Source organism: Cheilinus undulatus, linkage group 2 (genome assembly GCF_018320785.1).
Source record: "Cheilinus undulatus linkage group 2, ASM1832078v1, whole genome shotgun sequence".
In the NCBI taxonomy this organism is placed as follows: Eukaryota; Metazoa; Chordata; class Actinopteri; order Labriformes; family Labridae; genus Cheilinus; species Cheilinus undulatus.
This window is the reverse complement of record NC_054866.1, coordinates 663,484-688,613: the sequence shown is the minus strand read 5'-3', so window position 1 is coordinate 688,613 and position 25,130 is coordinate 663,484. Positions and strand designations below refer to the sequence as shown.

The 25,130-nt window shown below is 35.9% G+C and overlaps 1 protein-coding gene across 1 annotated transcript in view; it reads left to right on the top strand.

The window, feature by feature from the left end:
* Positions 1 to 5,046: 5,046 nt before the first annotated feature.
* The window catches only part of bace2 (beta-secretase 2), a 45,742-nt gene continuing 25,658 nt past the window's right edge, over positions 5,047 to 25,130 (top strand). Inside the window, exons 1-2 of the mRNA XM_041812942.1 lie at positions 5,047 to 5,571; positions 23,443 to 23,531. Of these exons, the coding sequence (XP_041668876.1) occupies positions 5,278 to 5,571; positions 23,443 to 23,531 (383 nt within the window). The 5' untranslated portion in view covers positions 5,047 to 5,277. The remainder of the gene's footprint in view (positions 5,572 to 23,442; positions 23,532 to 25,130) is intronic.

The following is a 25,130-nucleotide window of genomic DNA, read 5'->3' as shown; positions in this document are numbered from 1 at the left end:
AAGCATGTGACTTCTGTGTGTGTTAATGCTGATTTGGATTATTTTTGATGACTCGATCATAAGTAACCCATTTATGGCTGTGTTTCAAAGTTATGGTTGGATCAGTGCTGTTAGTGTCAGCTTCCTGACTAAAACTTGCCTCCTTTTAGCTTTGGGGCTGAAAACTTTGTTTGAGCTTTGAAAAGTTATTTTTGGGGTCAGATGCCTTAACCTCCTCTTCTCCTCCCTTCTTTTCTGGGATGCAGACGTGACTCTATGGTCTGACATCAACGATAAATGCTTAAGTTAACTGGGCCTAAACATGATGGTAGTGTTGCACAGAAACCTGGGACAGAAAGAAGAACACACGGTTGAAATTCTGACGCAGGCTGCATGTTACTGACAAACATCAGAGGCTTTTCCAGCATGATCGGCCATTTAAGGTCATGCAACAGCATCGCAATCGGATTTCAGTCTGGACTTTGACTCAGCCACTCCAAAATCTTCCTTTTGTATTTTCTGCCATTCAGAGGTGGGCTTGCTGGTGGTTTTGGGATCATTGTCCTGCTCTGGAACCCAAGTGTGCTCAACAGAACCGCCCACAGAATGAACTGGGCCCCGGACAAATGCAGAGGATGGGCCCAGCTGTGATTATTAATGATGCCAGTGCATGAGTGTTGGATTAGTAGCATTTATGCTAGCATACTGGCTAATAGTTACTTCATGTTGGAGTTGAAAAGTGTGTCCGACTATTATTGGGTTCTGTTGATGGAATTATTCATCAATGCTAATTTTTTACCCATCCTTTAGTGCAACATTGTATTTTTTTTATTTATTTATTTTTGCAAAATTTGCTCATTTTTCACATTTTTTGACCAGTTTCATCCTTGTTGTCCCTTCTTTTTGCCTCTTATTGCCCAATCCTGACACTTTTTTTACTTATTTTGCCAATTGTAACCCTTTTTTTTCAATTTTTGCCAAAAATAACCATTTTTTCCCCCACAATTAACCCATTTTGTTACTTCTTTTTGCCACGTATGACCAATTTTTGCCCCTTTTTTAACCTGTTTTGCCAAATTTAACCCTTGTTGTCACTTTATGCTATGTTTCTTGCCACATTTATTCCTTTTGTGGCACTTAAACCCCATTTTTGTCACTTTTTACCCCCAGAAAGCTCCACCCTTTATCCCCCATTATGGGCGGCCTTGGTGCTCGAGCTTGAGGTCATGAACTGATGGCTGGACAATCTCCTTCAGGATTTCCTGGTAGATAGCAGGATTCATGGTTCCATCAATAACAGCAAGTGGTCCAGGTCCTGGTCCAGACCATCACACTGCCACCACCATGTTTGACTGTTAGCATGATGTTCTTCTGATGAAATGCTGTCAGTTTTACTCCAGATGGAATGGGGTGCACATCCTCAAGAAAGTTCATCTTCTGTCTGGTCAGTCCACGGAATATTCCTCCAAAGGTCTCAGGATCATCAGGATGTTTTTGGTCAAATGTGAGACGAGCCTTTGTGTTCTTGTTGGTCAGCTGTGGTTTTGGCCTTGGAAATCTCCCATGATGCCATTTTTGCCCAGTGTTTTTCTTATGGGTGAGTCATGAACTCTGACCTTAACTGAGTCAGTGAGGCCTGCAGGTCTTTAGGTGTTGTTCTGGGTTCTTTTGGGACCTCTTGGATGAGTTGTCCATGTGTTCTTGGAGTCACTTTGGTAGGCTGGCCACTCCTGGGAAGGTTCACCGCTGTTCCAAGTTTTCTCCATTTGTGGATAATGGCTCTCACTGTGGTTGGCTGGAGTCCCAAAGCCTTGGAAATGTCTTTTTAACCCTTTAAAAACTGATAGATGTCAGTGAATTTGTTTCTCATCTATTCTTGAATTTCTGTAGACGGCTCCATGATGTGTTGGAGATCTTTTAGGTTCTATTTAAGGGATTTCTGGATCCAACAGGTCTGGCAGTAATCAGGTCTGGATCGGGAAACTGAACTCAGCTTCCACAAGATGCTATTAATCACATTTAATTCATGATTTAACAAGGGGGCAATGACTTTTTCACACCCAGGTAGTTTGATGGCTTTTTCCCCTTAATAAATGAAATCAGCATTTAAAAACTACATTTTGTGTTTACTCAGGCTATCTTCATCTCATATCAAATTAGTTTGATGATCTGAAACATTGAAGTGTGACAAATAAGCAAAAATATAAATTAGAAATGGGGCAAATACTTTTGACATCAGTGTAAATACACATATGTACGATACACAGTGCGTGCTATAAAAAGACTTGATGGTTGTTGGCGATATGCGAGGGAATTTCCTTTTCTGTGACTGAACACAATTAAAATACTAGACTACCATAACGAGACAACCAAAGGCTATGTCCAAAGTATACAAAATTGGATTTTCATTGTAGATGCACACAAATTAAGTGAAGCTAAAACTGTGAAACAATGTTGATTTTCTGTCACACTGTTTAAAGAACACACACAAACTCACAATAGTCAGTGGTCTGGTGTCTTCACAGCGATTCTCATAGTGGGAGGATGTCGTTTCCATTCACGGTGAGTTAGAGTCCTAAACCGAACATCCAGCAGGGCTGTTAAGAGCAGCGAGTTAACACAGAGGGTCGGGCTGCTCAGCCTTCAAAATAAGAGGGAGACATGGAGACGACATAGAAAGGAAAATTAATAATAAAAAAATAACAATCAAGTACAATCATGGGAACATTATAATTAACACATACATAAACCATTTATGTTTCTAAAGGTGCTGTCTACAAGACAACATGAAACAAAGCGATACCACGTACAGAAGGCAGAGTTATTCACTTACCTGTTTAACATGACATGATACAGCACAGGTGTCAAACTCAAGGCCCGGGGCCCAAATCCGGCCCGTGGAACAGTTAAATCCGGCCCGCAGGATGATCTGATATTTGTGTTCTAACTGTCCCATCAGTCTGAGGCCTGCAGATTTCCTCAAGTAGAAAAATGTCAACTTATCCTGATGATTTAAGATTTCCTTAAGTCATAAAATCTGTAAAAGTAAGGAGTAAAAAAATTTAGATAAGAAGTCAGGAATGTGGGAAAAGAAATTAATTTGTGTTTTAATTTCACATTTTCAATTTAGCATCTCACAATCAGGACTCAGACTTAGGATTTTGACTTTTATTTCATACTTTGAGCATTTCAACTCATAATTTTGACTTTTATCATAAAATTTGGAGCTGTAAGATTCATAATTCTAATATTTCAGTGAAATTTTGACCTTTTTAACCAATTATTTTGTATTTTACCTCATATTTTCAGCTCCAAACTTTGACGTCATAATCCCATAGTTTGACCTTTTAGACTCACAATTTAAAATTTTGAATCATATTTTGATTTTTAATTTCATGATTGGAAATTTTATTTCATATTTTGACCTTTAAACTCATGACTTTGACTTCCTTCTAATATAACTGACATTAAAAAAAATTTTTTCAATTTCAAATTCATGTTTTGACCTTTTAAAACTTATAAATGTACTTTTCTCAGATCTTTTTAACTTTTTAAAAGTCATAATCATTTATCATCAGTGCTAAGTTTTGTATTTCATATGTTTTTTACAGCTGAAAATTAGGTTGACAGTTTATGGTTGAAAAGGTGACCCTGTTAGGCCCTCAGGTTAGTCCTGAATCCTGAACCTGGCCCCTGCTGTGACTGAGTTTGACACCCCTGTGATAAAGAGTGTGACTACTTTTTACTTTATTCAGTCATGTTTGTTTGAGAAATGTGTCCCACTTGTGCAGACTATCCCATCAGGCAAAGGTAGGCAATCACCTGGGGCGCCGGATAACTGGGGTAAGTAAAAAATATCAGTGCAATCAAGTCAGTTTTGTTGCTAATCTTTGACCCATCCAAGACTCTCATCAGCACCAAAGCCCCTTTTTTCAACTATTAATTTTATGGAAAATAATTCACTTTTTGTGTTTTTTTAGTAATAAAAAATTTCAAAAAATCAAACTGGCTTTTAAAGGGTTAAAATCTTGAAAATTATTGAATGTTTGGGAGTTTCGAGCACGTCTAAAGTTGTTTAAGAGATTTATGAATAAAAAAAGAAGAAATTAATATTGATATATGCTGATTTAATAGCAGTTTTTTTGTACGTGTACATTTTTGCCTTGAAGGTGTCCAGAGGGTAGAAAATTCTCTGAGAGAGTATGAATGACATTTAAGAGTAAAACATGTTGGATTTCAAAAATTTAACTAAAAAGAAAAGTTCCTGTTAAAATTCATGCCACAAGCTGTGAAACTGACAAAATGATCACAAATTTAAAAAAAAAATAAAAATTTGAGAAAAATGGCCAAAAGTGGCAGAGGAGGGCACCAGGGTTAAACATGTGTTCTATGTAAACATATTATAACATACTGAAATACAATCAGATTAAATGGCATTTTAATTAAGAGTGAATAAAATATATTTTGGCAATTACATTGGTTTAAGGTTTATAATATACTTACAATTCAACATCTAAAAGTATATAACAAATATATTTTATGCATTAATTTGAACTACCTTTTACAAGTATGTTCAAGTACAGATTAATGGTTGTAAAATAGATAGTTTATTGTCATTGCATTGTAAAATTGTAAAATATTATCAGGGCATTGTAAATGTTCTCTAAATAAGTGCATCTGAAATAGAAATATACTCTAAAAATACTTTGAGAATCTGTACATTTGTGACCCACATAAGTACACTACTATCAGCCTGGGGAGTATATAACATTACATTTTACTGTTTCTATGGTGCATGTATTTGTCTGTTTTTTTACCTGTTGTTCCAGATATCCTTCCATCATTGCTGTGTGGAGACTGATAATAACAACAAGTCTCTAGAAGATCTTTCTTTGATAAATAAGAGGCCCCCCAAATTGCTAAGTCGGCCACTGGGTCCATGTAAAAACACTAGCTTCTTTAACGTAACGAAGCAGCCGTTTGTATCCGTTTATTTTGAAAGGATACCGGAAACTAGGACGTTCGTTTGGGCGGGCTTGACTCCGTGGTAGGAGTGGGTAAAGGAAACATCCTGAAAAGTTCAGCGACTGCAGGCGAGGAGTTGTAGTTAGTATTAGTCATAGTGTGTTAGCATGTCAGTATGTGAAGCTGTTCACTGACGGAGAGGGAACAACGCTTCCATGATGGCGGTCACGGCGGTGCTGGCGTCTTTATGATGGCTGAAGTTAATTTAAGTAGCAAACTTTGAGCCTGGCGCTTATCCCACACTTTCCTAGTGATTGCTATAGAAACAACGACATGGCAAACACTGCTTCTCTGGTGATACAGGCGTTAGCTTTAAGTTTATGCTTCGTAGTATCCAAGTGTTTATTTTCCATACCGCTCCAGGTAAATTCAGGGAAGTTTAACCTTTCCTCTGCGGTGGATTTGACCCCTGTGCGGCAAGTCATATTAACGTCTGATGGAAACGGCCTCTCCTTGGCTTCTGATCCCACGGGAACCGTCAACTTTCTGGACATGGTCAACAACTTACAAGGAGACTCTGGGAGAGGCTACTACATCGAGATGTCCCTTGGTACCCCTGGGCAAAAGGTATGTTATGAAATAGATGGACTGTTACTGACAGGCAGGTTTGTATGGCACACATGACGAGAGTCCTTTTTATAAATCCAGAGGAAAAATACTGAAACAGGAGCTCAAGGATCATTCTGTACAGGTGTTTATAAGTTTATTTTTGAAAGAAATCTTAAATTTTCCATCAGTCTTAACATTATTGTGTCCTTTTTATTCACAGAGGTAAAAGAAGTACAAGACCTTCAACTCAAGCAGTGTTAATTTTGGCAGCTATTTTTACTTTAATGCTAGTTTTAGTCTTTCAATTAAAAGCATTTTAATCTAGTTTTAGTCGTTTCTATCCTTTTAAACTTTAGTCAATGAAAACTCGAAACATTTTAGTCTAGTTTTAGTCATTTCTATCCTTTTAAGCTTTAGTCACCGAAAACTCAAAACATTTTAGTCTAGTTTTAGTCACCTTGACGAAAAGTAAACTTAGTTTTTGTCAGTTGTAGTCATCACAGATCTGTTTTTGTTAGTCTCAGTCTAGTTTTAGTCATCACAGATCTATTTTTATTAGTCTCAGTCTAGTTGTAGTCATCACAGATCTGTTTTTGTTAGTCTCAGTCTAGTTTTAGTCATCACAGATCTATTTTTATTAGTCTCAGTCTAGTTGTAGTCATCACTGATCTATTTTTGTTAGTCTCAGTCTAGTTGTAGTCATCACAGATCTATTTTTATTAGTCTCAGTCTAGTTGTAGTCATCACTGATCTATTTTTGTTAGTCTCAGTCTAGTTTTAGTCATCACAGATCTATTTTTATTAGTCTCAGTCTAGTTGTAGTCATCACAGATCTATTTTTGTTAGTCTCAGTCTAGTTGTAGTCATCACAGATCTATTTTTGTTAGTCTCAGTCTAGTTGTAGTCATCACAGATCTATTTTTGTTAGTCTCAGTCTAGTTTTAGTCATCACAGATCTATTTTTGTTAGTCTCAGTCTAGTTGTAGTCATCACAGATCTATTTTTGTTAGTCTCAGTCTAGTTGTAGTCATCACAGATCTATTTTTGTTAGTCTCAGTCTAGTTGTAGTCATCACAGATCTATTTTTGTTAGTCTCAGTCTAGTTTTAGTCATCACAGATCTATTTTTGTTAGTCTCAGTCTAGTTTTAGTCATCACAGATCTATTTTTGTTAGTCTCAGTCTAGTTGTAGTCATCACAGATCTATTTTTGTTAGTCTCAGTCTAGTTTTAGTCATCACAGATCTATTTTTGTTAGTCTCAGTCTAGTTTTAGTCATCACTGATCTATTTTTGTTAGTCTCAGTCTAGTTTCAGTCATCACAGATCTATTTTTGTTAGTCTCAGTCTAGTTTTAGTCATCACAGATCTATTTTTGTTAGTCTCAGTCTAGTTTTAGTCATCACAGATCTATTTTTGTTAGTCTCAGTCTAGTTTCAGTCATCACAGATCTATTTTTGTTAGTCTCAGTCTAGTTTTAGTCATCACAGATCTATTTTTGTTAGTCTCAGTCTAGTTTCAGTCATCACAGATCTATTTTTGTTAATCTCAGTCTAGTTGTAGTCATCACAGATCTATTTTTGTTAGTCTCAGTCTAGTTGTAGTCATCACAGATCTGTTTTTGTTAGTCTCAGTCTAGTTGTAGTCATCACAGATCTATTTTTGTTAGTCTCAGTCTAGTTTTAGTCATCACAGATCTATTTTTGTTAGTCTCAGTCTAGTTTTAGTCATCACATATCTATTTTTGTTAGTCTCAGTCTAGTTTTAGTCATCACAGATCTGTTTTTGTTAGTCTCAGTCTAGTTGTAGTCATCACTGATCTATTTTTGTTAGTCTCAGTCTAGTTGTAGTCATCACAGATCTATTTTTGTTAGTCTCAGTCTAGTTGTAGTCATCACAGATCTATTTTTGTTAGTCTCAGTCTAGTTGTAGTCATCACAGATCTGTTTTTGTTAGTCTCAGTCTAGTTTTAGTCATCACTAATCTATTTTTGTTAGTCTCAGTCTAGTTGTAGTCATCACAGATCTATTTTTGTTAGTCTCAGTCTAGTTTTAGTCATCACAGATCTATTTTTGTTAGTCTCAGTCTAGTTTTAGTCATCACAGATCTATTTTTGTTAGTCTCAGTCTAGTTTCAGTCATCACAGATCTATTTTTGTTAGTCTCAGTCTAGTTGTAGTCATCACAGATCTATTTTTGTTAGTCTCAGTCTAGTTGTAGTCATCACAGATCTATTTTTGTTAGTCTCAGTCTAGTTTCAGTCATCACAGATCTATTTTTGTTAGTCTCAGTCTAGTTGTAGTCATCACAGATCTATTTTTGTTAGTCTCAGTCTAGTTGTAGTCATCACAGATCTATTTTTGTTAGTCTCAGTCTAGTTGTAGTCATCACAGATCTGTTTTTGTTAGTCTCAGTCTAGTTGTAGTCATCACATATCTATTTTTGTTAGTCTCAGTCTAGTTTTAGTCATCACAGATCTGTTTTTGTTAGTCTCAGTCTAGTTGTAGTCATCACTGATCTATTTTTGTTAGTCTCAGTCTAGTTGTAGTCATCACAGATCTATTTTTGTTAGTCTCAGTCTAGTTGTAGTCATCACAGATCTATTTTTGTTAGTCTCAGTCTAGTTGTAGTCATCACAGATCTATTTTTGTTAGTCTCAGTCTAGTTGTAGTCATCACAGATCTATTTTTGTTAGTCTCAGTCTAGTTTCAGTCATCACAGATCTATTTTTGTTAGTCTCAGTCTAGTTGTAGTCATCACAGATCTATTTTTGTTAGTCTCAGTCTAGTTGTAGTCATCACAGATCTATTTTTGTTAGTCTCAGTCTAGTTGTAGTCATCACAGATCTATTTTTGTTAGTCTCAGTCTAGTTGTAGTCATCACAGATCTATTTTTGTTAGACTCAGTCTAGTTTCAGTCATCACAGATCTATTTTTGTTAGTCTCAGTCTAGTTGTAGTCATCACAGATCTGTTTTTGTTAGTCTCAGTCTAGTTTCAGTCATCACAGATCTATTTTTGTTAGTCTCAGTCTAGTTTTAGTCATCACAGATCTATTTTTGTTAGTCTCAGTCTAGTTGTAGTCATCACAGATCTGTTTTTGTTAGTCTCAGTGTAGTTGTAGTCATCACTGATCTATTTTTGTTAGTCTCAGTCTAGTTGTAGTCATCACAGATCTATTTTTGTTAGACTCAGTCTAGTTTCAGTCATCACAGATCTATTTTTGTTAGTCTCAGTCTAGTTGTAGTCATCACTGATCTATTTTTGTTAGTCTCAGTCTAGTTTTAGTCATCACAGATCTATTTTTGTTAGTCTCAGTCTAGTTGTAGTCATCACTGATCTATTTTTGTTAGTCTCAGTCTAGTTGTAGTCATCACTGATCTATTTTTGTTAGTCTCAGTCTAGTTGTAGTCATCACTGATCTATTTTTGTTAGTCTCAGTCTAGTTGTAGTCATCACAGATCTATTTTTGTTAGTCTCAGTCTAGTTGTAGTCATCACAGATCTATTTTTGTTAGTCTCAGTCTAGTTGTAGTCATCACAGATCTATTTTTGTTAGTCTCAGTCTAGTTGTAGTCATCACAGATCTATTTTTGTTAGTCTCAGTCTAGTTGTAGTCATCACAGGTCTATTTTTGTTAGTCTCAGTCTAGTTGTAGTCATCACTGATCTATTTTTGTTAGTCTCAGTCTAGTTTTAGTCATCACAGATCTATTTTTGTTAGTCTCAGTCTAGTTGTAGTCATCACTGATCTATTTTTGTTAGTCTCAGTCTAGTTGTAGTCATCACTGATCTATTTTTGTTAGTCTCAGTCTAGTTGTAGTCATCACAGATCTATTTTTGTTAGTCTCAGTCTAGTTGTAGTCATCACTGATCTATTTTTGTTAGTCTCAGTCTAGTTGTAGTCATCACTGATCTATTTTTGTTAGTCTCAGTCTAGTTGTAGTCATCACAGATCTATTTTTGTTAGACTCAGTCTAGTTTCAGTCATCACAGATCTATTTTTGTTAGACTCAGTCTAGTTTTAGTCATCACAGATCTATTTTTGTTAGTCTCAGTCTAGTTGTAGTCATCACAGATCTGTTTTTGTTAGTCTCAGTCTAGTTTTAGTCATCACAGATCTATTTTTGTTAGTCTCAGTCTAGTTGTAGTCATCACAGATCTATTTTTGTTAGACTCAGTCTAGTTTCAGTCATCACAGATCAATTTTTGTTAGACTCAGTCTAGTTTTAGTCATCACAGATCTATTTTTGTTAGTCTCAGTCTAGTTGTAGTCATCACAGATCTGTTTTTGTTAGTCTCAGTCTAGTTTTAGTCATCACAGATCTATTTTTGTTAGTCTCAGTCTAGTTGTAGTCATCACAGATCTATTTTTGTTAGTCTCAGTCTAGTTGTAGTCATCACAGATCTATTTTTGTTAGACTCAGTCTAGTTTCAGTCATCACAGATCTATTTTTGTTAGTCTCAGTCTAGTTGTAGTCATCACAGATCTGTTTTTGTTAGTCTCAGTCTAGTTGTAGTCATCACATTAAATGTGGGATCATTCTCTCTTTGACCTCCTCCTTTTGGCTCTTGGTGTTTTTATTTATTTATTTATTTGTACTCTGGTTCTTTATATTTTTGTAGTGAATTACAAACCCCCCCTCTAAATTGTACTTAAATAGTAGTAATAACTACTAAAATGCCAATTTTAAAAAAGTACTCAGAAGCTCCTATTTAACAGTAACATGAGTAAGTATAATGAGTGCATCTTCAGCCCTGTTCACACATGGTCATGTATGACTGAAACCAGAAGTAGCAGGGCTGCTGTCTGCTGCTGTGTGTGAACAGGAGGCGGTCGGTCTACCATGTGATCCAGTGTAGGAGGCTGAGTGTGAGAGTGGACTGGGTGTGTTTGTTTCACCCTGGGGCTCTGGCTAAACATCCATGCAATATTTGTTGTTCTGATATATTAACAAGTCTTTTTTCTATTAGCCATCAGATAAAAAAGACTAGGGTCATGGGAATAAGAGCCTTGAATATTTTTCTATCACTCTCTTTGTAACAGAGAAATCAGCTGTTTATTTCCACGCTTGTCTGAAGGACCATCATGGCAGGAGAGTTTCTTGGCCATAGGATGTAGCAGCTGGCTTTAGCTTGAGGGCCTTGGGGTCTGTAGGTTGACTAAAACCCTGCTCACATGCACTCACATGATGCTGCCTGGGAGGACTGCTGTTTCTTACCAGGCAGCTGACGAGGATTATGAGGCTCCCGGGGAGCAAAGAGCAGCCCCAAAGTCGTAAGAACAGCAACAACAACAGCAGCCCTGTTTCAAGGATATTTGCTGTTCTTTTCTTAACTTTCCCTGTGAGAGTCAATAATGATTATATTATCTTTTTTCTACTGAATGGAAATATCTAAATATAGAATAAGATTAACCTTTATGTGGTTCTTATTGTGGAAGGCCCTTCAGCAGATCCACACAGGACTTCCCCTCACTGATGTCTGAGCCCGGCTGGAGGTTGAGGCTACATGTTGAGGTTGTGTTGTTAGTAGTGAGGCTGGGCAGTGAATACGGTCTTTAAGCTGTATTGATGAATTTTCAAATGAGGTATAGGGGCTAAAACAGTTTGTATATTTCATAGACTTGATGGGATTTGGGGATGAAGCCAGGCTTAAGGTTCAGAAGGGCTGGGCAATTAATCGCACATTTTAGGCCTGCTGCAATTTACAAACTTGAAATGTGTCAAAATACCAGTGAAATAAATCCTATTTTTTGTATCTACAGAGATTGTTTGCACATTATGCCAACTTTCAAGTGTCAAATTTTCTATAATGGTTTACAAAAATCCTCCTTTTCATGTTTTATATGTTTTTCTCAATTAAAACGAGTAACATAATGTCCTTCAATAAAGCAGATGACATCAAATTTGCCATATGAGCAAGCATTTTTAGTTCATTCTGTCTAAAACTGATGAAGCTTAGCGTTAGTTCATGAAAGTCATATCTCAGCTGATAGCCAGCTTCCCCTCCTCCACCCCAGCTGCCTCCTTTATAGCGTAAAGCTTGTTGCACCCTCATATTCAGATTCATGCTACTATGGATTAATTGCCGCTGAAATAATTCCATTATTTTCTTTACACATTGTCATAAATGCATCTGTCCATATGGAGGTTTCTAGCTATGCACTCCCTGGAAAGTCAGAGCAGCTGTTGACTAACCCAGGAGCATCTTTAGAGCAGAGCCTTCTCTGCCAAGTAAAACTGTAGGCTAGATCCATTTAGCGATAAAATAGTTAAATATATGATGAGAGTGCATTTATATCACATCTATATTATTTTTGCAAATTGTTCAGCCTTAGTGTTCAGTAGACCTATAAGAGCCACTAAAAGTATATGTTGAAATAAGGGATGCATGACATTATCAGGATGATATCTCTATTGACAGACCTTGGCTTAAAAAGTGAAATATGAACATTTCAGCCAATATTTACAACTGATACTTTGGCCTACATCAGCTGTAAATTTCGGCCATAGAGCATACTGTATACGTTAGTGGACTTTTAGTCTGGACCAACAGATCTTCATCAGCTGAAGTCCTGTTCTTAATTCGTCATCATTCGTCACTCATTAAAGTCTGTTTTAAGGACTGAAATGTGTTAATTTGCTCATCCTCAAACTTTAAATTGCACATTTTTAGGTGAGAAGTTTTAGGTTTGAGCTACGTTTCGATATCCGTTTCAGCTAAAACTATCAGCATATCAAATGTCAGCAAAATCCAATATTTACATCCCTATTTGAAATGTTAAAGCTAAATGGTAAATTATTAGTACATTTATTTAATTGAAGTTAGGGACATTTATATCATTATTATATTCTATATAGACACTCAGACTGGATGGATTTATGAAGAAATGCAGAATAAATTCCTGCACACTGTCTTAATTTCACAAGTATGTTTGGAAAATAATCATATAATCTGGGATGTTCTCTTTTTCTCTCCTTTGGTTAGAATTATGTCTGATGATGTTTCTGTGCTTTCTATCACTGTTTTAAACCCATGGTGTTTAAGAGTATAGAACGTTTTGAAAACCTTGGTATGAATGTTTTTGTGCAGTTTATAGCCAGTGTGAAGCAGTTTGGCTGAAATTTCTGATCGTCGAAATCACAAATTTGCACGATGTCGGGCATCTGCGGATTAATTTTTCTTGCATTGGAATCAAATGGAATTTTTATGGATATGGTTTGGTCAACTAGAATCATATCAAAGTTTGTCAGAAAATATTAGGATCTGATTTGTGGTCTGTTTCCCAACCCTAGTAGGTCGATGTGTTTGAAATGCAGCTTAGAGAATTATCTGGTGTGTAAGTTGACCTGTTGTTTGTTGGCTTCCCAAATCAAACAGGTCAGAGCTTTTAAGACTGTTTGCTGGCGTGGCTCAGTTTCCCAGACTCTCACAGGATTATTATTATTATTAGTGCCGCGGTCACTGTACTTCATGGTTTTCCTCTGAGGGGATAAGTTTGGAGCACGTTGGATTACAGTTTCTACACACAGGTGAAAGCTGGGTGAACATGTTTATTTAACTTGATCAAATTTTAATGGGACAGCATATTTAGGAATGTATTCCTTAATAAATAAGCTCAGAGCAGCAAGTCATCCCTGCTGACCCTTCTTTTAACGTCAAGGTAGTAGTTATTAAACGATGCATGCCTGATAACCAGGCATGGGTGTGCTATAAGGTCTGAACCTGAAAATAATCTCTGCAGTTTGTTCCTGAAATATCAGGATTGTGGTTTAATATGTGATGATTTTCTCATTCTATGTAATTCTCAACAAACGTGATAAATCTTTCTATGCTATAATGGACACAATATTTGCTAGATTAAACTAAGGTTAAGCAATTTAAAAAAAATATGTAATGAATTGACTCATAGCAAATTTTCCAAGTGTTTTATTGAAGGCAAAGATGATTTGATGTTGTTCTCATTTTTAATAACACAAACACATGCAGATGTTTGCATGGTGTGTGGAGCCGTGATTCTCAGCTGGTGGGTCGTGAATGAGTGCCAGGAAAAAAATTATGAAGAAAAACGTTTCAGATGTACAGAGCTTAACAAATTTATTAGACCACCACCCAAAGTAAGGTTTATGCCACAGCTGTCCTAAATTAACAGCACTGGTCATTTTTATGTTTCTGCAATGGTTAATACACCAATATGTAGAAGCTCTTTAACCCAAATAATGTTTTTAATGCTAAAATTGAATTATCATTGTTATCCATGAATTTTACAATTGACTGATTTACAAAAGAACTGAAAAAATAGTAAAGCACATTAATTAATTCCTGAAGAGAAAAATGAGTTTTAGTGGTTAAATGTTATGCTTGATTCATTTCTGACTTCTCAGAGAAGCCCAGTGAGCCGGCTCAAATTTGGGTATAAAAAGGTGAATTTAGTTTGAAATTCCTCATTCCTGTTCAAAATGGTAAAACGTGGAGAGCTGACTGAAAATGAAAGAGTCCGCATTAAAGCACTTCATGATGCTGGATGGTCTCTGAGACAGATATGACAGCTGGTCTAATACATTTGTTAAGCGTTGTATAAAAGCCACAAGTGGACATACAGAACATCTATACAATTTTTAGTTTTTTTGTGATGACAACTAAATTTCAATCTTTTCCTCAAGATTTCAATTGACCAGTCTCCTTCTCCCTGATAATAAAGCCGGTTTCCCAAAGATAATTAGGAAATTGGTTGAGAAATGACCACGTTTTCTTGCTGAGAGTAAAATAAAACATGCATGCTTGTCGCTCTGTAATGCTGTGCTTATGTAAACATGTTTCTTTTGTTCCATCTCTTATGCTCCATTTATGGTCAGACTAACATTTTTCATTGAATACATGTAAGTGGTTGAATCTCTTAATATCTCTGCCTCAAACATATTAAACTGGTATTTGTCACATATTTCAGGCCAAAGAAATATTGTACCATCTGTGATTTGAAAACTGCAAGAGGACATACTGTGGTTTAGTCTAAATTTTGAGTAACTGTCCAGCCCTACCAACAATCAACGGCCCAATAAAAACAAGACTTTTAAGTGGATGTTGATTTCAGTTTAACAGTGTGGTGGTATTTTGTGTAAGGTATCTGTGATGATCTGCTGTAGAAGGTGTACAGTCATCATAATGAACTAAAACTAACAAAATAACTCAAACTAAATCATTTTTGTTAACTGAAGCTGAACGGAAAGCAAAGCTTTACATAAAACTCTAAAACAACTGTGTACTTAGAAAATTAAAACAAAATAAAATGAGGAACAGAGTCTCCTTAGTTTTGGTTTTTGACAGCAGCAGACTGACTTTTACTCTCTAGTCTGGGGAGTATAGTCTGATTCAATGACAGGAAAATTCACACAGGTCTAATTTTAGGTCCTACGCTGTTAAAATATTAGATTTGAACAGATAAAATGAGGAGTAAAGAGTCGCCTGTGTGAATATATTTTGTTAAATTGTCTGAGGACTTTTTATGGCTGAGGTTTCCCATATTACTAAAAAAAAAACACTAAAACTAACAAGAACTAAACAAGTGTAAAAAAAATAAATAAAATGACAACAAAAAGTGACATTGGAATAAAAATAAAACTGAACTGAAATCCAAAACTATTCTACCATTGTGCGGAGAATGAGACCCAGCTTCTGTCACAGCAGGATAAGCAGAGGTGCAATAACACAGTTATGATGGCTCTAGTTTTATTAGCTTTACCATTGGAGCCAGAGTGAGAGTGAGTTAGCATGCTTAATACCAAGGCATTATATCATCTTTACTCTTTAATGTTTCCCTATGTCAGTTAAAAACTTTTTACCTCAGAAACTCCTGTTCTGATCTAATGTACTGTTGGCATGGGACGAGTATTACCTGTGGAACCAGATCATTTATGAATTACCCCCGATGTCAGTGTTTGGTGCGTTGCATTTCAACAGGATAAGTGAAGTGTGTAATGTACTTAAATTTACAGACATTTCTGAAGGAGAACATCAGGATGCAGCATGGCTGCAGCAATGAAAACACACAGTGAATTTTTATTTTTAAAGTTCATACAGACAAAAAAGAAAAGTTGCACGCATCATGGTCTTCATGTGAAGTTTCTTCATGTGTCCTCTGCGTACTCTTTACCAGAGTTTACAATAGACAAAATGAACTTTAGTGGGGTTTTTCCCTGTCTGAATATGTTTTAACAATTTTTAGATCTGCAGACAGCTCTCCATGACTAATAAACTTCCCTTAGACATCGAGGTTGCCTCAGTCAGCTTTGTGTATCTGCAGCTGATCAGACAGGAGGAGAGAGAAAGTTGAGCATCCCTACCATTAATGTATAAGGAAGGGAGATGTATGTTAAATATCAACCTCTCCTCTTACTTTAAACCGTTTTTATGGAGGTGATGCTAAGATTGTTATTCTGTACTCTATGTGATCGTTATGCATCCACAACAACCCTCCTCACAGATCAGCTGTAGCAGCCAAACCACTGAATGTGGACGGACATATTTCAAACTGTAAACTGTGGTATGTGTGAAATGTAAGGCAAAATAATCCTGGTATAAGACCAGGCACTCGCAAAGAGAAACCGTAGGAAGCAGAGCAGCTGTGCGCACATGTTTGAACAGCAGAGTTTAAATAAATAAGTTCAGTAAAATAAAGCCACTTTTACACATAAGCCAAATTAACTCTAGAGAGCTTACTTGTGTCAAAACATCAACATTTTACGCTGCCTCTATTATTATTTTTAGTCATCATAAAAAGCTGCACAGACCATAGAAAAACAAATAATTACAGAGATGCTGGTTGGCTCAGGATTAGAATTCCCTTGACCTCTGTGTGCTGAAATATGGTCGTTAATTTGCTCTTGAACTTTTACTCTGTAATTCACAGACATGGTTGATTTGTATGAGATTAAAAACAGACAACCTGCGCGATTATTACAAATCACCTGAGGTCCCTAGGGAATTCTAGTCCCGTGTGAATAGGGCATATGAAAAGCCAAGGCCCCCTGGGACTAGGGCTGAACGATTTTCAAAAATAATTTAGTTCGAATTTTTTTTTACCAAATATTGCAATTTAATATGCGATTATTCTTGGGTTAATCGTATGTATTTTTCGACAAATTCAAGCAAGAAATGATTCCATAAAAAAGACTATGTGTATTGAAAACAATCAAATTATTTCCGAAGCAGTTAATCCATAGTAGCATGAATCTTAATATGAGGGTGAAACAAGCTTTAAGCTATAAAGGAGGCAGCTGGGGTGGAGGAGGTGAGTCTGGCTACCAGCTGATCACAGCTGGGGTATGACTTCTGGGAAGTAATGCTAGTCTTCATCAGTTTTAGAATGAGCTAACTGCTTTTGCTCATATTGCGAATGTGATGTCATTTGCTTTGTTTAAGGGCATTATCATTTTTATGTCACTCATTTTGATTTAGAAAAACATACAGCGCTTAACAAATGTATTAGACCACCTGTCATATTTGTCTCAGCGACCATCCAGCATCATGAAGTGCTTTAATGCGGACTCTTTCATTTTCAGTCAGCTCTCCACGTTTTACCATTTTGAACAGGAATGAGGAATTTCAAACTGAATTCACCCAAATCTGAGCCGGCTCACTGGGCTTCTCTGAGAAGTCAGAAATGAATCAAGCATAACATTCAACCACTAAAACTCATTTTTCTGTTCAGGAATGACAGTAAATAACTATAATTTGACATATTAATCAAGAAATATTAATGTGCTTTACAGTTTTTTTTTTAGTTTTTTTGTAAATCAGTAAATTGTAAAATTCATGGATAACAATAATAATTCTATTTTAGCATTAAAAATATTATTTGGATCAAAGAGCTTCTACATATTGGTGTATTAACCATTGCAGAAACATAAAAAATGATTTTGGTTTTACCAGTTTTTACCAGTGCTGTTAATTTAGGGCAGCTGTGGGATAAACCTTACTTTGGGTGGTGGTCTAATAAATTTGTTAAGCACTGTATATAAAACACAAAAAGGAGGGTTTTTGTAAACCATTATTAAAAACAATGAATGAACAATGAATGTTTGCATAATGCGCATAAAATCTCTACTGCTGCAAGAATTGATTTATTAAACTGGTGTTTTGACACATTTCAAGTTAAAGAAATATTACACTGTAATTTATAAATTGCAGCATGCCATATTGCGATTTAATCTCATTTGCGATTAATTGCCCAGCCCTACCTGGGACCTACTTAGAAAAAATAAACATCAGTTTTGATAGTTTTTTTTTCCTCAAAATCCCAGCATAGTAGACTTACTTATTTAATTTATATATAATAATTATAAAGTTGGGTTTTTTTTGTTTTGTTTTGGGTTTTTTTTGCAAAAAAGTTCTTTGTATTTAAACTGTCCATTGTAACCACTGTAAATAAGGACCTCACAAAAAAATAAAGAGGATCTGCGTTTTAAGAGAAACCTAAAAAAAAAGCAACTTTAAAAAAGTCCTAAATTTACAAGAAAGCAACTTGAAATTTTCTACTTAAAAGCTGTAAATCTTTACTTATGTTTTAGATGATAAACTCAGAATTAGCCAATTACTTTGGAGAAAATAAGACCAGCTGAAGCTGTTGTCTTTCTACAAGTCCTTCAGTTCAGAGTAGAGCTGAAAGATTGGCAAAAATAAAAGAGTTTTTTTTTCCCCATGAACAAGAAAATTTGGATTTTTCTTTATAAAAAAAAAAAAACAGGGAAGAGCAAGCAAGAAAGAAAAAAAGACACTTGAATGTGTAGAGCAAAGAAAGAGAAAATGGTGTTTTGACACCTTTCAGGTCAAAGAAATAATACACTGCGATTTAAAAATTGCAGCATGTCATATTGCCATTTAATCTAATTTGCGATTAATTGCCCATCCCTAGTTCAGACCCTAATTAATATTATATTATAATATTATATAGCAGAGACGTTTATGTAAACTGAGGTTATCCAGCCACTGTTTTCAGTCTAGTTTCATGGAAATTTTTTACTTATAAAAACTTGAAATTTTTGAGTTTTTAATGTCATTATGGACCACTTTTTAAACTTAGAAATTTAACATTTTTCTTATAGATTTGCAGCTTTTTAAACTCAGAAATTCTGAGTTTGATTTCTTATAAATATATAAAACTTTATACTTTGAAAGAAATCACTGTTCTTCTCAAAAATCAACAAATCATCTTTATTTTTGTGTCTTTTAGGGTGGCCCTAACACACTGTCAGTCATTATGTTTTTAATCATGATTCTAAAAATGTATCTAAACATCTAATTGTACAACCTTATAGCACTCAGGGCCCTGTGCCCCCTCTGAGATCTTTGACACCCCCCCAGGAGTGCCCAGACCCCAGGAACCACTGCCCTATGACAGTCAACATGACGGTTGTGGAAATGTCGGGGTCAGGTGACTTGTTTTCCACACAGCCTGAGGAGGAGAAGAGGAAGTAAACACAGATGTTTTAAACAAACATGTCTTTGAATGTTTTTCACCAAAGAATGAGGCATTTTTAGAAACTCTGTCTATGCTTGTAGAGAATGTGTTAGTTTTTCTCTGATATGTTAAAGTGATAGAGTAGTAGTAGTATGTGCAGAGAGACGCCTAAGATCACAAGTGTATGCTACATTTATTTAAAGACTTGTGAATAGCAGGAGTTATAATGTACAATAGAGACAGAGGAAACAGATTCTCCTCATCATCCACTGAAACACATCGTGATATCATGAGGAGAGAGATAGAGGAGTCGGTTCTCCCTCGTTTTAATCTTCCTCTGGTAACTGTGAACTGAGCAAATTCACACAGAAAGCTTTTTATGAGTTATTCATGACAGCAGAGCTCAATCCACTCGGGCTCAGATGGTTAAAAGTCCCGTAACTCGATACTATTGAGTAATGCACTTGATATTATTCCAACTAAATGATGATGTGATTACAGGGCCATGGTGTTAAATGAGGCACTATTCAAATGAGCCACTAATTGCCGCATCTGTTAGCATATGGCACAGCTAGGCTGAAGTGTCGGCTGGAGAGCCTCACATCTGCTAATTGGTACAAACAGGTAGCAGATGCACGTTGCCACCATGGAGCCAGTGCCAATTAGGCGTTGAATGCTCAACTGCAGCCAACTGCAGCGGGGGCAGGTTTGCCTGAGGCTCAGCAGCTGAGCTAAGGGAGGAAAGTGAGGGGAAAATAAAAGCTTGTGGGGATAGAGAAATGCCTCGACTCCTGCCTTCACAAGGTTCTGGTATTTTCTGAAAAGGCCTGTTTGGCTGGTTCAAGCCTTGTTTTAATGGACTGGTGCCATGTGCATAAACAGCAGTAGTGTTCAGGTTGAGTTACAATAGCTGGCCTGGTGAAGAGGAACTGATAAGCCTGACTCACTCTGACGGGACAACAGGTACTTCCTGTAGTAACTGATATTCAAGTGCTGCATAATCACAGATGATTTTTTTCAAGCTGTTTCTCAACAACTTAACCTGAGCATGAGAGTGACACATTATTTCTGAAGACAGACTAAAGACAGATGTGGCACAGTGAAAGAATTAAAGGCTGAATTTATGCAGACTTTCTCTGTGTTAGAAAAAGCACTTTCTAAAATTCTGTTTAGATTTAAATGATTTATTTTATTTTAAGTGATGCAAAACAATACAGGACAGCTGAAATGGTGGTAGACATGATACAGGAACTACATTGTGGAAGAATGACAGAACAAGGAGGACAGCAAAGACGAGCAGGACTAACAACATGTTAGGATGTTTAAGTTCTAGGTGTTAATTTGTGTGTTTGGTGTGAATGTGTGCGTCATTGTGTGTTGGGGGAGCCAGCAGAAATTTTTTTAAAGATAAGTGAATATTTATCAGAATATAAAAGGGAGACACAAAAGATGAGCAAACTTTATGTATAAGATAAATATATGTCTGTGTTTATATAGATAATATATAATAATAATACTACTACTAATAATAATAATGACAATGATAATGATTGATAACAATAATAATAATATTAATTATTATTATTATTATTATTATTATTATTATTAAAATAATAATGATAATAATAATAATAATGATAATAGAAATAATAGTACAATTATAAATAATAATAATGGCACCTTGCATTTCAACATCAGTTTATCATCTTTATTTCCAATTATTAACCAAGATGTTTAATCCTACAATTTTAAATATCACAAGTATTAAATAATATTCTTTCTCCTCTTTTATTTGACGATGGGGACAAAGGAGGAGACCAGGAGGACTAAGAATAGTAGAGCATTGTCCTGGGACTGTTCAGAAGTCATGAGGAGAAAAAAAATTTTAATAAAGAAAAAGGTGAAAAAAAACCACGAAAAATAACATAAGGACAAAAAAGAATAAAAAAAACATAAATACTTGAAGAAAAAATAATGATGTGTGACAGTAAAACAATAAAAAAGCTCAAGTTATGCATAGACCCTCTGTGTGTTAGAGTAAGGATGCATACTTTCTAAAACTCTCATCAGACTTCATTATCTGAACAACATATAAATGTTTTTTTTAAATGGCCTTATCCTGCTTTTCTGGGTTTTTTTTCCTTGAAAACCACAGAACCACAGATCAGGTTGATATTTGGTTTGCACTATGTAGAATTTTTGCCATCTTCCAGTACACTGATATTTCCAAACTCATGTAGCAGACACTAACACCAATAAAGACTGTCTTTATTGTAAAGAGCACCATGTCTTTCCTGTACTAGAACTGACCGGACATACAGGCATTACAGATAAACATCTGAAAGTGATGTCTGTGGGTTAGATGTACATTATGAATTTATTTTTGACATTTACAGTAAAATAAAGCTCCATGTACTTTTTGGGAGCTGCAAACTAGTAGTCAGTGATTTTCAGGGCCAATACTGATACTGATTATTGGCAGTTTTGAGATTCTTAATCCATATTTGGAACTGATATGAATGATGAATGAAATGTACTTGATGTGGAAGAAGTAAAAATGCAAGATCAGAAAGGAAGGGACATAAAAAAGTAGCCTTTACTCTACCAGCATGAGAAAAGGCACAGAAACAGGCATAAAATGGGAGCAACAGCAGGAAACAGGAAGTGATGACATATGCCCTGAAGTGCTAACTGGCTGGTACTCATGGGACATCCAGCCAGTCAGACAGTGTTGTAAGCAGACTTTTGGTGAGAATGTGGAGAGTAAAAATAAAGCCAGAGGGGAAGACTCAGTTTGCACCTTGAGCTAATTTGATTGATTATCTGTGAAGTAAAATGCCAATAGAAATGATTGGCCAAAAGCCAAATATCAGCCTCAATAATCAGTAGACCCCAACAACAACGGCACTGTGACAACCTGCTGTCAGACTGAGATCTGTAGAACAAAACGTTGCCTTTTTACTGGAGCTTAAACTTTAGAATTAAAATTAACACTCTTATTTCAACGACAGTCCTGAGAAAGTTCTTGAAATAACACAAAAAAGCATTCTTCTTTATCATAAATAAATAAACTAGCAGTAATTCTGACTCAGAAGAATGTATTTTAAGGAAAAAGATGACAATAGAAATAGTCTTTCTGATGGTTCTGCTTTAAACTCCACAAACCTAAGGTGCATTTTTAGTTTTTACAGACATGCATGTCTGATGAATCAGCTGCAAACATCACCAGTATCTGCCAGCCCTGATAATAAACTCTTTAAGTCATTATCTGCCAGTACTAATAGTATACAGATAAAAATGTGCATCCTTGGCTGATAGATGTCTGCTCTACTGTTTGTGCCTGTGCTTCTGAGCATGCTCAGTGAACATTTGCAGTTTTTATAGAGATGTCATGTGACATAATGAGAGCCAGTGTATAGATCTCTTTGTTGTTGAGTCATCAGGTGGCTGTGGGGCATTAGGTTTATGACCCCGTCACGGTGAGGAATGCTCACTACTCAGTGTTAATGTGGCCTGTGCTCAGTAGCTGAGGTGACAGAAGTCTTCTGGCTAATTAGTTCCCGCTCGTTGACTTGATGTCTGGAAGACAGCGTCCTGTTAGCTGGTCCCAACTGTTCACATGACACATACCATGATGGGTCACACAGTCATGTTATTAGCTAGAGGCTATCATGTTTGACTCATAGATCACACATTAGAGAGCGAGTATATGAGTGGTGCATAGTAATTTTAGCTCCAAAGCTTTTCACACAACTTAGTGACAGTGGAATCATTGCATATTGCTCAGATTGGGTTTTTTATGTTCTTTATCCAAGTTAGAAAAATGTCCTGCTAATGCAAAATCCCTGTAGGTGTGAAAATGATCAGTAGTAAGGTAAACACTTCAGTTATGAGTTAGATATCTCAGACAATGAAGAAATAATTAGCCAGACGGTAATAAAAGCTGACCATGAACAGCCTTTTCTGTCAAAACAAGACGATGCATTTGTTCCTCTCTTTCTCAGTCTCTTTATTTATTCAGGCATACTATTTCAGGTGCTGACAAACTCCACAGAGTAAACATACTGACTACATCTAAGTCCATTTATGACGCGTATGTGTCTGGAACAGTTGATGAAAGAAAGAAAGTTAAACTCCACCTCAGAGAAATACACAAAACCAGCCTCAGAGAATTTTAGAGAATCTTTAGATTTGCTCATTTATTTTCAGTTTTCATTTCCTGTGAGGAGTAACGCTGCTCTCATTTTAAGCCTCTTCTTTTAAGTTTCAGCACAAACTGAATTTGAACATGCTTCCACTGCTTTCTAAAAGCTTTCAGTCCTCTCTACTGTTATTTTTACAGGATGAGCCTCAGGAGCTCTTTGAGTTTGGGGTGGGGCTGTCTTATGGGGAATTACTGTGATGGTTTTTAAAATCTAACCTGCTTTGTGTCTTTCAGCTGAACATCCTGGTTGATACAGGCAGCAGTAACTTTGCCGTGGCAGCGTCTGCACACCCTTTTATTACTCACTACTTCAACACTGCACTGTAAGTGACCTCCTCCTAACTTCTGCAATAGTCCTCTATACTGTTCTGGGGTTATTTTCATGCTAATGCCATGGATGTTATTTAATTAAAAAGAAAATATATTTATGTTTTGATTTTTTTTTTTTTTCTGAAAAACTGAAACAATGACAAATGTGGCCCTGCTGTAGAGTGTTCGAATTGTTCATTTATTTTGTAGGAAACCACTTTGTCTCACTTGACATGCTTACATGAACAACTTAAACCAAAAAGTAAACAGACCACAAGTAAACGTGTGTGAACAAGGATTAGGGCACCTGATTTTTTTTTTTTTTTTTGCTTTTTTTTCCTTTTTTTCTTTTTTTCTGTTTTTTTTTTTAATTCTGAGAATAAAGTAAGAAATTTGGAGGGGGTCCGGCTGTAGACGGTTCATCTCTGATGGCCACTCACAGAGCGTTCATCTGAGATGCTGTCTCATTCAGAACAAGACACATGCAAATACTTTCAAAATAAAATCTGATTAAACTTCCTGTTAGGGTTAGGCTACCAAAAGTTAAAAGTTGAAAACATGACCAGTAAAACTGAATTACAAACGTTAAATAAAACTGAGGAAACGGTCCACTTACAGGAAAAATGCGAAGCAGCAAGCGTGGCTAATGTAGTTGCATTAGCTGTGTAAGCTAAACACATAACGTAGCTGGGTAGCTGATGAAGCTACCATAGCTAAAGCTAAGCCCACAAAGCGGCTACGTAAGCTTTGTATCGACATTCTCTGTGGAGCTACGTTAGCTTTAGCTACAGTTGCTAAAGATCACATTGCTAAAACTGAAATGGCTAAAGCCCAATAAGCTACATTGGCTTATGTAGTTACATTTACACTAAAGCTAACGAAGCTAAAGTTAGCCTTTCATGAAACTTCTAAAACGGGTCTTTACTAGGGCTGGGCAATATTTCGCTAGTTAGATTAGATTGCAATATGGCCTGCTGCAATTTTCAGATCGCAGAGGGTTTGTGGTAAAATACCGTTTTAAAACTTTTTTTTGCAGCCGAGACGTTTTGCATTACATATCATTCAGTCATTCTAGTGGCCTATTTTTAGAATATTTTCTTCATTTTTGTATGTTTTTCTTGTTGAATATGAGAATTATATTAAAATGATAATTTCCTTTAATAACAGTTCATATCCAATTTTCAAAATAAGTCAAAATCATCACAATTAGATTTTTTTTTTTTTTTCAAGCCCCAGTTTAATCTAATATTGTGTTAGTTATAGTTTATAATGAATTATTGCTTGTTTTTGTTGGAAAATACATGAGATGAAGAAGTTAAGGTATAATCGCATTTTCAATCACAATATAGGGTAAAAAGAATCGCAATTAGATTGTTGTCCCAAACCGTTCAGCCCTAATCTTTACAGAATTTAATCCCAGATTAGACCTATGATCTATTTCTGTTTTATTCATGAAATATTTCTTAGTGAGTAACGTTTACAATGGGGTTACTTCATGAAAGTAACTGCCAGACTTTGTTCATGAATAAAGTTGAATTTAAAAAAAAACAAAAAAAAAAAAAAAGTACTGACAAATTCTGGCACTTCTGTTCAGAAATAGACGGCATCTCAGA